Consider the following 14,678-nt stretch of genomic DNA (forward strand, 5'->3'; position numbering starts at 1 on the left):
CCATGAAAGTCAATAAAGTCCCGAAAGGACTGAACACAGCCTACAACTCCAGATCTGTAAAAGTTGTATCTGTGGATTTGTCATAAACCGGAAGTCTCTTACTCCTACACACACTTGCACCTGCTACAAACCAAACTTTCTTATCTTTTCTGCATTTATTTACTTGAGGGGTGTGTGTGTGTGTGTGTGTGCGTGTGTGTGTGTGTGTGTGTGTGTGTGTACACTTGTAGAGGTCAGTAGACAATTTCTGGGAGTTGGCTTTCTCTCACTGAGCCATCGATTGACCCATTATTATTTTTTTAATACCAATGATTGATCATAGGTTGCTAAAACTTTTACTTGCTCCTTGAGTGAAATTGGTAAAAAAAAAAAAAAAAAAAAGAGGAGGAGGAGGAGGAGGAGAGATGTTTATCTTGCACTCCTCCCCTCCCCCATCACACAGACCATTTGTTCTTTCTACATGAAGTCTCTACTTTCGCTGGGTTGTTGCGTGGGTTGGGTGCTGCTTACAGAATCCATCTCTGTGTAGCCGGCTAGGCAGGCACTCGACCGCTGTGGGTCCTCGTGCATTCTCCTCCAACTCGGTGGGTAACTGAGATGTAGTCTGTGTGGTTGAACGTCCAACAGACAGAAGAAAAGCCATCTGGTTGGTTGTCAGGGTTCAGGCGCCAGCTTCTATGTCCTGGGTAGAGTCGTAACTACCCTGGGCAGCCTCATTGCCGAAATGAATTTACCCTTAGGTAAGAGCATCTTACCTGATTCCCCAACTGTCGCTCAAGCCAACAAAAGTTAATTTCTAGTTCTTAAGAACATGCTGACAGAGTAGGTACGGAAATGGAGCCAAGTGCACAGGAGATTTAAAATTGCGTGTAATTGCCCAATTATGCATAGGGACAGCTGCTTTTGGAAACTTTGTCAAATTGCAATGATTCTCTGAAAGCAAGACAGGAAACTGAATGCCGTTCCCAGGACCTGAAATAATAAAATAACATTTAGCAAAACCGACTCCAGTCTGCTTCCGATGTGTTTAATGCTGCGTCTCTAAAGTGATGCGTGTTTGCTGTGTCCGAAAGGGGACGTGCACTTGGGAGGCCAGGAGCACTTTTACATGGAGACTCAAAGCGTGCGTGTGGTCCCCAAGGGAGAGGATAAGGAGATGGACATCTATGTGTCAAGCCAGGATGCAGCATTTACACAGGTAGGTTCCAACACACAGGCCCTCACTCATCTGACGTAAAGGTAAGAGTGATATTCAGACAAAAGTTCAATATCGAGTCAGAGGCAAAACCGAGCCCCAATTTTTACCAGTTCCCTTTAACCTTCACAAAAGTCTACCCCCTTTGTCTCAAACGATGACTACCTCCCGTCTCATTAGGAAGTAAAGGAGGCTGTAGGGAATGGCTGCTCCTGGTCTTCATCTTTCTGCAGCCCCTCCCATCGCTAGCCTGTGGTGAGGGGCCCTCCCTCTTCTCCAGCCCAAAGCTTTACATCTGCACCACGGGCAGCTCACATTTGCCTTGCTGTGTCTATAATGTTAATTTCTAGTAGTACCTGTTCAGATCAGTAGATTAAAATAAGTCTGCCCTATTTGTGTGCATGTGTGCATACGTGGGGTTTGTGTGTGTGTGTGTGTGTGTGTGTGTGTGTGTGTGTGTGTGTGTGTTTATGTGGGTGCACATGTATGTGCAGGTCAGAGGTCAACATCAGGTGTTGTTCCTCATGTGCCGCCCACCTGGATTTTTGAGACAGGCTCTCACTGGCCTGGATCTGCCCATGTGTGCTAGGCTAGCTGACCAGTAGGTACCTGGAATCTGTCTCCTTTCCTCCATGCTGGGGTTGCAACTAGACACCACCACTGGCTCTTTCTGGGGATTGACATTGGGTCTACCTGCTTGTGCAGCCATCATTTTTCCAACCAGAGCCATCTCTCCAGCCTAGATATGGCCCATTCTTAAAAGTAACCCCCACCCCAGCTGGGCTGTGTTGTGAGTTCAAGGCTAACCTAAACCAGTGAGACTTTGTCTCAAAAAACTAAACTAACCTAAACCAGTGAGACTTTGTCTCAAAAAACTAAACTAGCGGGCTGGAGTGATGGCTCAGCACTCAGAGCATATGCAAGTTCAATTCCCAGCACCCACATCGGGCAGCTCACAAGCACTTGCAGCTCTAGCTCCAAAGGATCCCACACCTCTTTTTCACCCACCCCCACACTCACATGCACACACGCATGCACATGCATACACACACACACACATGCACACGCACACACACACGCACACACACACACACGCACACCCACACACACACACACCCTTAAGTAAATTGAAATAAAGTTAAAAGTGCGCCCGGATTCTGCTTCACTAGCGGAGAGCCGCCACCTCTCCTCCCCTCTGAGACAGTTGTTAAAGGGTTTGCATTCCCTACTTATGCTTCTGTTCGGTTTCTGCCACAGTTGCTGCCGCTCCTCTAATGACACTTGCCTGGACATCCTCACGGCCTTGTCCTGAGCGTCACTAGTTCTAATGTTCTCTGTATAACTTGCTATGGAGTCTCTTTTTGCCAAATGACTATAATTTTTCAAAATAAAAATTTACATAGTAAAATATAAGAAGAAAATGTGCTAAATGGGTGTTTATGCAGACACACAAATAGCCATGTGTTCCTATGGTATTCTCCTTGTATTTACAACAGAGTCATTCTTGGGAAGCTTAACATCGATGCTCACTTGTAGATGACTCTAGTTTCCCCAAGAGGCTCTGTCACAGCTACAGACATATCTGTTCTCTCTGCCCCAGTTCTACTGTATTACAGTTTCTAGCCTTTCTTATGCCTGCACGGCTCCATAGACATTACGCCTTTGATCTCAGCCTCTTCAGAAGCTACATAGGTTCCCCTGAGTATACAGACACTAACTCTTTTCACCACCAAGTTTGCACAGCCCTGCCCCATCACTTCCTGCCCAGAATGCTTTAGGTGTGTGAGTGTGTGTGTGTGTCTGTGTGTGCGTGTATATGTGTGTGTGTGTTTGTTTGTGTATGTCTGTGTGTCGTGTCCCTGTGTGTGTATCTGTGTTTGTGTCTGTGTATGTGTGTGTTTGTGTGTGTATATATGTGTGTGTGTCTGTGTGTGATGTATCTGTGTGTGTATATGTGTGTGTCTGTGTATGTGTGTGTGTGTATGTGTGTGTCCCTTTCCAGCCATGATCCTACTTTCTTGTGTGAGCTCTTTGTAGCATGCTATGATGGTGGCCATCCTTTCTACCCATTGGGTCGGGAGCAGTCATCCCCTGAGTGATGTTTGAGGTAAGCATATGTTCTCTACTGAGCAGAAGTATAAATTATTTAAAGACTGAGAGTTGCCATTCTTTACCATGTTGTAGAATGGTCTCCTGAAGCCACTTCTGGCTTCAGCCTGGGTTGATTCCCTCTTCTCTCTGATTCACTTGCTCCCACTTTAGACCATCTCCTGAGTCACAGCAGGCTCAGATTTATTTTCACGCATCGCCGTCTGCTGATGAGCTCTGCCAGCCTGACCTGGGATCCTGTAATATTTCCTTTTGCATAGTGCCCAGCTTCCTTTGCCTCTTATGCAGCTCATTTAGATTAGGTATTAATGCTCAGGGCTCAGGGACCCTTTGCAGGATTGCAGGGGTTGCTGCACAGAGGGGAATGGGGAGCTCAGTGTAGCTATTTGTAATGCTATCTATCATTCATTACTTTTGAAAAGCCGTACCAACGTACCCTCTCAGCTGGCGTGTTACGGGCATCCACAGCATTGTCTGCAGTTGGTACTCAAAATAGATAAAGAAATATATTCTTGTTGTAGGCAGTAAGAAAATACTATGAGAGTTCTTTGGTAAATGAACTTCTTGCTAACTGTGTGTGTTCTGTTTTACCTTCTCGGGACCCTGTGGCCAACTGCTCATAGGAAATGGTGGCTCGAACCTTGGGCATCCCAAAGAATAGGATCAACTGCCATGTGAAAAGGGTTGGTGGAGCCTTCGGAGGGAAAGCGAGCAAGCCTGGGCTCCTGGCAGCCATGGCAGCTGTAGCCGCACAGAAGTGAGTGGATCTGGGAGCCACACTCACAAGTTCTTACCCTCTGGTCCCAACAGTTTCAATGGTGTTTGGGGGAGACACTCCCAACATGGGCCAAGGGATTGCTGGCCTAGTCAGCCTCACTGGGGGAGGGGGACTCATCTCACTTGCCCACAGCAGGGTGGGTTCTGTCTCACATGCCTGCTGCCTTTCAGCTCAGCTGCCAAGCAAACAAGAATAAGTCAACCGACGATTTGATTAGTTCTTAGTATTCATTGAGACATAAGCAAAAGATAGAAGGGACGATGGAGGGAAAATGAGTATTTGGATGTTATCCATGTGGCTGGTTACTACTCCTTGAGGAAGAAGACACCTGGAAGCACATTAAAATTTTAGTGTGCTGAGGACAAAAACTGCTGATGGCCATACTTCCTGGAAGAGCTATGTGGCTTGGGACTGCGGCAGGACACTTGTTTCTCACTGAGCCCCCTTTTGAATTTTTTAAATTGTCCTATGTGTATGGCTAACCTATTAAAATAGCGTAGCTCTTACTGAGGCATGTGGCTAACACAGCATGCTGACATAGTAATGGAGAGGCCGGGTCACAAATCCCGATTCTGTAAGGCAGACCTGATGTCTCAGATAACCTAGAATCTAGAGGGAGTACTTGGGGCTCACAAGCCACTTCTCTCACCTCTCCTGTCCTCTCCTCTCTCTCTCTCCCTCCCTCCCTCCCTCTCTGTCTCTGACTCTGTCTCTCTCTCACACACTTATATACATACACACACACACACACTCACACACTCAAACACCCCCATCTCTCACTCACTACTATGTCCTAGGAAAGACAATTACAAAGATATGAAGCACATGCTTAATTTTAGTAACCCCCAGCCACACTCAAGCCGTCTATGATGGTAAGAGCTTCACAAATGGGGAGCTCTTTATTTTATTTTATTTTTTGTTTTTTTTTGAGACAGGGTTTCTCTGTGTAGCACTGGCTGTCCTGGAACTCACTTTGTTGACCAGGCTGGCCTCCAACTCAGAAATCCACCTGCCTCTGCCTCCTGAGTGCTGAGATTAAAGGCATGTGCCACCACACCTGGCTAATGGGGAGCTCTTAAGTGAATTATTGAAGGAAAAGAAGGTGGGGTTGATATGATGGAAGCCAGCCACCAGATGACTATGCTATGTTCTTTTTGTTATTATCTATGTATGATGTATACATGGCCTGCATCACATAGACGGAGCTCAAAGGACAACATTACAGAGTGTATCCCTTCCTTCTACCTCTATGTGGGTTCTGGGGATCAAACCCAGGTTGCCAAGCTTACATGTAAGCTCCTTTTCTCACGGAGCCACCTCCTCAGCCCCATCTGTGATGTGTCCTTTGAAGGTGGCATCTGATGTTCCCCTGGAGGGACTCTGAGATACAGGCTGAGGTTGGAAATGACCAGAGGAGACTGGAGTTCCAACTGCAGTCACCTGGAAATGAAAATTAAGGCTTAGCCAAATGAGCACTTATTAAAAGAAGAGAATTAGAACCTAGGCATTTTGTAGAAGAAAAAAAAAAATAAGTGGTGTGATTTAACATGAATGGGTATTTGGATAGAGAAGGCAAGGAATTAAAGTATAAAGTTGGACTTGCATATCAATGAGACAGTGACACCACTAACATTAATGGATAATACAGGACACACACACACACACACACACACACACACGTCTCCTTCTTTGGTTTTAAATTCCCCAAATTACTCTGGATGTGGGGGGACTGGGAGATGGGAATCTAATTCACAACTGTTAACCTTTTCTAAAACTTCGGAGTCCAATCTGTGGCAGCCACAGGCAGGCTTGCCTGTGACACCAGAGAGGAACTCCCTTCCTTCCTGTAAACAAACGAACAAATAAACAAACGTCTTAAGCCTACAGGAAGTTTCCCAGCCACGCCATTTACCAGGGAACAACAAAAACCTCCCAACTCCCCTCTCTCTCCTGAGTGGCTGCGCTCTGATTCTTTCGCCTCTGCTTGATGGAATGACAGGTGGTGGCTGGCACATTCTGCCAACCTGAACTCGAATCTCACATCTGTTAGAATTGGGATCCCGTGTCTTTTATTTCTAGAACTGGCCGCCCAATACGTTTTATTCTAGAGCGTAGGGATGACATGTTGATAACTGGAGGACGTCACCCACTCCTCGGGAAATACAAGGTGAGTGGGTGTCCAAGCCCTTGCACAGATGCCACTCCGGGGGCATGCGGCTTGCAGTTCCAGTCCTTTGGAGCTCTCTGCTCCCCCGTGCAGGGTGATGTGCATGCTTTGGTCATCTTACCAAGCCTCACTATCACCAGTGTGACCTGGGAGTCACTGCACATAGAATAAAAAGAGATACTAATATAGAGACTGGGAGTGTGGCAAAGGTGGACAGAAACTGGCATTTGAGGGTCTCTCCATTCCTGGGACCTCTAGAAGACAGATGTTTCCGGATTTGATACTTCTCTGAATTTGACTCATCTTATACATTCACGAATCAGAGCAGACTGCCCCATCTCTTCCTCTTAGGTTTTTGAGACACTCTCACTCTGTAGTTCTTAACAGCTTGAATGCTTGGGCTATAAGTGAGCTTCCTGTGGGTCGGGCCAGCGATGGTCAGAGTGTGGTCACTGCATCAGCAGCAGCAGGGTCACCTCTGCATTTGCTAGAAACAGAGATTCCCAGGCTCAGGTCTGCTGAGTCAAATACTCTGAAGGTGGGACTCAAGCCTTCAGATGGTGGTAACACACGTGAAGCCTTGGTGTGGGTAACAGCTTTGTCCCTGTTGTCATGCCTGAGAGTACTGAGGCATATAAAGGTAGAGGGGGGATCTCAAAACAAATGGCAGGAGCTGGGTTTGAACCTAAGCAGGCCCCCCTCCCCAGCTCATACTCTTGGCATCCACTGAACGTCCACTTGTTCTGTTTAAATGCTCAGGAAATAGTATTCACACCACAAAACTCATAGGAGCAAACGTTGCTTAACTGTTCGCAGATTGGCTTCATGAACAATGGGAAAATCAAGGCGGCAGACATCCAGCTTTATATCAATGGAGGCTGCACCCCAGACGATTCTGAACTGGTAAGTGACTTGCGTCTTGGTGAAAGAAGACTCGATGATGCCTAAGCCTGGTTGGTGTCTTAGAGGGTCAGCTTAGAAGGCTCAGCCCACTGACCTCACCCACTTACCATGGACAATAAGCCGTAAGGGTGACTCTGGATGCTTCCAGATTCTCCCACCTGCTGCCTACAGAGAAGTCAGGGGATGCTGAGATGCTCTGGCCCTAAGGTACCCGTCCAGGAGGGTGCCCAAGGCTTGCCTTCCACTCCCTGAGCTCTAGGGTCTGGGTGTGAGCCTCTGATGAATGTCTTAGGTTGGCCCCTAGAACTTTCCTTGCAGAGAGGTGTCTTCCTTTTTTCTTTCTTCCAATATTCTCTTCTGGGCAGAGCTGGGAGCGCTGTCAGGGAAACATGGTAACATGTGGAGAACAGGGCTTGGGATTTGTCTCAGGCAAATCTCCTCTTTGTGCCAGGGAAAACTCTTCCCTATATACCTCCGCCTCTTCCCTCCTACTTAGAGACTAAGCCCTACCTAGGCTCTCATCCAGACCCTACAGCTTTTGCCTCTCCTTCTGAAACTCATGCAGAGCCTTCCCGTGCCTGTCACAATCTAATCCTTTAACAATAGATAGGAGGACACCATTGGCCTGATTGGCTCTTTTCCCCTTTCTAAATCTTCCCATGGATTCTAAAGGTGTAAGGTAGGACCACAAAAGTATGTTGAAACTGGAAGAACATCTCTTTCTCCTCTTTGGACAATGACAATACAAGCAAACAAAGCAAAACCAAACCAAACTAAACCTTATGAGTTTTAAGAATTTAAAACAGGCAATGAAACCATAAAACTAAGTACACAGCCATCCCAGTGGATGGCTGGGAAACTGCGTGCAGGATTCCTTTCTGTCTGCACCAAGAATGGAGTCAAAAAATATACCTCAGGAGGGTTTGTCTTCATCCTACCTGGACAAGGAATCTGACTGACACCTAGGTTATTTTTTTAACCTTGGAAAATGTTTTAGGTGATAGAATATGCTCTGCTCAAACTGGAAAATGCTTACAAGATCCCCAACCTCCGTGTCCGTGGTCGAGTCTGTAAGACCAACTTGCCATCCAATACAGCATTCCGAGGATTTGGCTTCCCCCAGGGGGCGTTTGTAACAGAAACCTGTGTGTCTGCTGTGGCAGCCAAGTGTGGTTTACCACCAGAGAAGGTAAGAGGAGCTCACAATTGTTTTAAAGTCTTTAAATAGATAAATGGACTGCTTCTGGTTCCCCCTACCACGTTGTTTCTTAAGTGCTTCCTTTGATCATGTGCTGGCTCTGTGATGATGGTCTATGGCCCATCTCTTTAGGGTTAGCTCTTGGAGATCTTTTTGTGAAATTGGGCATTTTCATCCACCAGGTTCGAGAATTAAACATGTACAGAACAATCGATAGGACAATTCACAACCAAGTATTTGACCCAACAAATCTGCTACAGTGCTGGGAGGCGTGTATAGAAAATTCTTCCTACTATAACAGGAAAAAAGCTGTGGATGAATTTAACCAACAGAGGTTTTGGAAGAAGAGAGGAATTGCCATCATCCCCATGAAATTCTCAGTTGGATTTCCAAAGACATTTTATTATCAGGTGATTATCCCCATACAGGGGAACGCCAGGGCCAAGAAGTGGGAGTGGGTGGGCAGGGGTGCAGGGTGGGGAGGGTATAAGGGACATTCGGGATAGCATTTGAAATGTAAATGAAGAAAATATGTAATAAAATAAGTAAAAAGAAAAAGAAAAAAAGAAAGTAAAGGTATTTTTATGGGTATTCAGTTAACTCTTTATAATCTTCTTGAAAGTGTTTCCTGAGTTTTTGAAAACATGAGCTGGGATTTTATGGGCATCACTTCACAAGGAAACTGAGCTCACAGGATCGTGCACAGAAAACCCACTTCTGTCAGTGATGTTTCATTGTCCGTAGGTTTCTCATAAGGATACATTTCACCTTGGGAGTGTAGAGATAGCCAGAACCTAATAATGAGTCTTTTAAAATCAGCACCATCATGATCAAGCCAAGGCAGAGTTGGTGGAATTTTAGAATATGTTTATGAGAATTGCATGAGAAGAAAGATGAGAGCACCTATAGGTTCTTCACTCAGTATCCATGGGCTTGTTGTCTGCAAGATGGGGATATGAGAGATGCCCCAGCTCCTGGACCCCTGCTCACTTCCCAGGTGGCCATGGGGAGAGAGCAGTCCCACGTTGCAGTGCCTGCAACTAGGTCGCACGTTTGCAGCAATCTGCTGTCTTTGCATTCTACCAATAAATCCTTTGAAACCATAGCATCACTGGGCTGTTTTACCACACCCCAGATAATGATGGGAGGCAACCATTAACTTCAGGGAAGACACAGACTAGTTAGTTATTCAGATCTATGTCTCTAGATACTACCCATGTTGTTAACATGTGCATGGTTGTTCAACTCTAATTAGCCCCGACTCCTAGAAACAACGCTATCTGCCCTCTCAAAACCAACAAGTTTATCTGCCCAAGATTGTACTTGCTCAAAACACTCTCTGCTCCACTCTTGAAAGAGGGTAACATAAGATCAAAGTATTCCCACATTGTATTTCAGTGAGGGGTTTCTAGAGGCGGTGCTTAAATCTCTAGATTTCTCTCATTTAGTAACTCAAGTGAGAGTTCTACCCCACTCCAAGCATCATTTACCCAAACTACACAGTGGGTGTTTAGTGTGCCTCCTCATGGGAAAAAGGTTACAGTATATTTTGATAATCGATATTTTTCTCAATGAAAATGTTCTACTGATTTGTTTGTAATTGTATAAATACTATATACTTACTATTACTATAAACAAATTTAAAAGACACCAAAAGTTTCAAAAGGAAAAAAATCTCTTGAAAACCAACCTTATAAAGAAGCCTGCTGTTGATTTCTGTTAGTACGTTTTCTCTGTACCTCTGGGTGTATGTATGTATAGCTATGTAATTGGATGTCATTGGGATCACTTTTCACATAGTGTGCTCAGGGTTAAACACAGTTGCAAAGGGCTTTCCATTTTAGTGTGAGAGGAGAGCTATCTCTTTATCTCTCCTTTACTTCCAGTTACAGCAGCAATGTTCTTAGTTTCAAGTACACGCTTCTACTTGTTTCTGCATGTCCCTTTCCAGGAACATACAATGGCCAGGGAATAGTCACAGCCTGATGGGAGTGTGTGATAATGTCATATCTTCAAGTGAGAATGTTCTTCTCACCTTCCACTTTCTTCCTTACCCAGTGTTCAAACTGGAATTAACAGCACCAAGTGGGAAAAGGAGAGGTTGGGTACTGGAAGAGCTGGCAGTGTAAGACTTTTCTGCCTTCCTTGGAATCCCATATCCCCTCTGAAGCCCCTGGGAATCCCATATCCCCTCTGAAGCCACTGTAATCACCTGCTCTGTACCTGATCATTTCAGCACACCTTCTCCAGCACCTCCTGGGTGACTGATGACTTTATCCAGGCAAAGTGTTGTGATCTGGAGATTTGCTGCTGGAAGGTCGGGGTGTGTGTCTGATTTGAATGTTTAATGGCTGTGTGGCCCTGACAGGCTCTGGCTCTCATCATCATTTCTCATTTGCAAAATGGAAATGATATGGTAGTGATCCTTTCAGTTCTGGGCCAGCTGATAGTCTCAGGGCAGGAGTATATGGCAGAGAAAAATCCCTCCTGTCCAGGGGCAGCCCTGGATGAGACACATGTCGCACACATAGACTGCTCAGCTTACTCCATTAGTGGGACAGCACCCACTCTCTGATTCAGGACAACTCTGAGTAAGCCCCACAAAATAATAACGCCTGGTCTAGCAGGTAGGAGAGGGCAGTCCTGAAACACTGTCAGAGCCAAAATAGCCTTTGCAAGCCACTCCAAGTCCCCCGTCCACCCCCCCACCCCACCCCCGGAGGTTGAGAGGTAGTCCTACAAGGACATTCATCAAAGAAGAGTACAAACATGATAAATGGGAGCTGGAGGGGTGGCTCAGTGGTTAAGCATACTTCCTACTCCTGCAAAGAACCTGGGTTTGGTTCTCACAAGTGTCTACAACTCAAGAGAGCTAGACAGGGGACTCAAGGCCCTTTTCTGGCTTCTTTGGGCACCAGGCATGTATGTGGCTCATAGGCATACAGGAAAGCTTCATATGCACATAAAACGAAGACAAGCTTTTTTTTTTTAAAGAATATGCTAAACGTGCTAATTAGAAAAATAACTAAGTATTTCAATATATTTGCACTATGGAAAACCACATTCACTGCCAGAAACTTTTTAATAAAAACAACCTCATTGAGATATAATTTATATAGAATAAAATTCATGCATTTGAGATGTGAGATTCATGTCACTTGTGTAATCCCATCACCTAGGACTCTGAAGCGGCAGGATTATAAAATTGAGGCCAGCGTAAGCTATATAGCACAACTCTGTCTTCACAACAATAAAGGAGAAAGGAAACAGAGAAAGGCAACAAAGTGTATGATCCAGTGGTTTGTAATCTTGTCACAGAATTAATTAATGGCATGTGCAGTAATTCACACTAAGTGACATTTCCAAAACCACTATTACTCTCACCTCATTGGGTGAGAGCAAGCTAAGTTTCCACCAGCCAGGTTGGAGCTCAGCACAATCTGAGAACAGATTTCTAATCTCGTTTCAGGCTGCCGCTTTGGTCCAGATCTACACAGATGGGTCTGTACTAGTTGCTCATGGTGGTGTTGAACTGGGACAAGGTATTAACACCAAAATGATACAGGTGAGAGAGGTCGTCTCACAATTGTCTTAGAGAGAGCTTGTGGACTATCCTGAATTCTGTATGGGACCATATTTAGGCTTCGTGATACAATAGCCAACATATCCACAGAATCCCAACTTGTTCTCAGTGGATCAGCTGGAAATAAGCCAGCTGGGAGGTGAAAGGAGTCTTTGCCTCCCTTCTGGAGTGAAAGGCACTTTGCTAGAACTCAGCTTCCCGTGGGCTCAGTGGCTCCTGACCCCTGACTACAGCAGCCATAAGAGCTCATGACTCCCAAAGCTTGGGCTCTGGCAACCAGCATTTCCTGGCAACCGATGCACATACTTAGCACCTAAAGCTTAGGCTCCCTGACCACAGACAACCTGTTCCATCTCCAGAGACAACTCCATTTGCTCGTGGTCATTTTGTAAAATGAAGAAGCCCATGAGTGGGCCTCCTCTAGCCATGCTACAAGTTAACTCACTCCAAGGTGGTAAAGAGATGGAGGATCTGTTTTGTCTTCACAAGATCTTGTCCCCACAGCAAACCCTGCCTCGTGGCACTGGGGAGATTTTCCCCAGCTTCTGGTGTCTGACAGGGCTAGAGGCAGGCCCTCTGTGTTTTAAAGACCTTTAAGGTCTTTTTGAGTTTTAATTTGTATATATATATATATATATGTTCAAAACATCGTTCTCACCTTTTCAAACAGAGTTAAGAAAATATCAAAACTTTCTAGAAGGTTAAGAGAATAACAAAAAACGTTCCTCCGGACAGGTAGCCAGCCGTGAATTAAGGATACCAATGTCTTATATACATCTGGATGAGATGAGCACTGTGACCGTCCCCAACACGGTTACCACTGGAGCATCCACCGGTGCCGATGTCAACGGGAGAGCTGTTCAGGTGATAAGCTCGCTGACTCCCAGGAGAGAAACCTATCACTCCTGAGAATCCAAGCCCTTTGACCGAGGAGCCAGTTCTTCAGTATTTTCTTAAAAACATTCCCATCCCACCTAACGTAAACATAAGGATTAGTGCAACATTTTTTGGTGGGGACTCAGCCCATAAGTGCTTGGCTTCACGGATGGGCAGAACACCATGGCAGGAAGGATGCATGGTAGTGGAGGGTCTTTACCCCACAGGAATGTGCGAGACAAGGGACCAGGGGCCAGGTTATAGCTTTCCAAATCGCACCCCTGGTGACACACTTCCCACGACAGCACCCCCAGCTGGGGCCTAACCATGAGCCACTGGGGTTATTTTATATTCAAACCCTCATACTAACAAAAAATGTCTCTTGGTGCTTTTTCACAGAGGTTTCAGAAAGAAGGAGGCAGAGCGCCAACTCTCAGTGCTTCTCTGTACCACCCAAAACAGTGGGCACCAGAGTATTACCTAGCAGTATAAAGTCTGAATTTGCTTAATATATTTTAAGAACACGCTAAGACACTCATGTCACAAAGGCAAGTGACAAGGCCCCTTTGGCTGAAGAGTCATCTGGGGTAAAAAACAGAACATGACCCACTGTTCTCAGCCTGTTGTGGGTGTCTGTAGAGGCAGGGGCTTGGGGAGAAGTCCCAAATGAGATTGCAGAGTCTCGAGTTCTACATCAGAGCAGGCAGCTCTCCTCCTTGAATGCTTCCAATGCAAACTGACTTCATTCTTCACTTTCATGTCTCTTTCCAGGCATAGAAATACGAAATTCCAAAGCGCTGCTGAAACTACCCCCAAAACACACACACACAAAACCACCACACACTTCCCTCTAGGTAGGACAGATCAGCCTTGTTGTGACAATGGCCCTTGTGTCTGGTTGGTTCAGCTGAACTTGGTAGCCATGACTCAGTAGCTGCTGGACTCCCAAGTTCCGTGTCCACATGGTTTGATGATTGCTTCTGGACTAAAGCTACTGAGATAGCAACCAGTGCTATGGCAACTCTGAAACAACCACCTGAGGTGGTTAGTTAGAATGTCAACGGCATTCAAGCCAAGGCACTTTGGAGGTCAAAGGGAGCCAGTGATCCCAGTCCAAGTTAGCAAGAGCAGGTGGGACTTGATCTGGGAAAAGTATAAGATATGGCTGTCCATTGCTGATATGTTCAGGTCATAAATGAGGTCCCAGGCCATGGAGAGCAAAAGATGTTCAGACTCTCAATTTCATTTCATAGCACCCAGGTTGCCTTTCTGTATGGCCCAGCACCTGATCTGGGAGCCGCTTTTGTATCCATTTCCCTGGGTAGTGGTTTCATATCTTTGCTGGATATTTGTCAAACCTCAAACGAGACATTGATATAGAAACAAACTAAAATAATAAAATAAGTTGCTGTGGTTACACTAAGAGAAAGAGTTGGTATCCCTCTGAGCTCCCTCTCATCGTCTGTGGCGGCCCCCAAAACTCCACATCAGCATCATTACTACAAGGAATGACCAGGGTCCTGGCCAAAAAGATTTGGAGACAAATCACATGAGGACAACTGAGGGAGGCACAGAGCCCAGCTACAGGCAGGAGGACAGCAGGAAGGTGCCCTTTGATTCTCAGTCGCTTTACTGTCCTCTCCATCCCACAGAATGCCTGTCAGATCCTCATGAAGCGTCTGGAACCCATCATCAGCAAGAATCCTAGTGGAACCTGGGAAGAGTGGGTGAGTGAGTACCTGGTGAGACTGAGTCCTGCAGAGCCTCTCGAGGCCACTTGGTAGAAACACCCATCCCACGGAACACCAAGTCCAGCCAGGTCCCTTTTCTCCTGGGCAGCAAAGAACAGGGAATAGTCCTGGTTATCCA

The 14,678-nt window shown here is 45.9% G+C and overlaps 1 protein-coding gene across 1 annotated transcript in view; it reads left to right on the forward strand.

Annotated features, from left to right (window-relative positions):
- LOC110321275 (aldehyde oxidase 3) overlaps positions 1-14,678 on the forward strand; it is an 85,018-nt gene that overhangs the window by 48,762 nt on the left and 21,578 nt on the right. Inside the window, exons 21-29 of the mRNA XM_021197467.2 lie at positions 1,074-1,198; positions 3,928-4,061; positions 6,162-6,249; positions 7,066-7,152; positions 8,150-8,341; positions 8,533-8,760; positions 11,820-11,915; positions 12,669-12,797; positions 14,462-14,536. Of these exons, the coding sequence (XP_021053126.1) occupies positions 1,074-1,198; positions 3,928-4,061; positions 6,162-6,249; positions 7,066-7,152; positions 8,150-8,341; positions 8,533-8,760; positions 11,820-11,915; positions 12,669-12,797; positions 14,462-14,536 (1,154 nt within the window). The remainder of the gene's footprint in view (positions 1-1,073; positions 1,199-3,927; positions 4,062-6,161; positions 6,250-7,065; positions 7,153-8,149; positions 8,342-8,532; positions 8,761-11,819; positions 11,916-12,668; positions 12,798-14,461; positions 14,537-14,678) is intronic.

This window comes from Mus pahari, chromosome 5, assembly GCF_900095145.1.
Source record: "Mus pahari chromosome 5, PAHARI_EIJ_v1.1, whole genome shotgun sequence".
NCBI classification, from domain to species: Eukaryota; Metazoa; Chordata; class Mammalia; order Rodentia; family Muridae; genus Mus; species Mus pahari.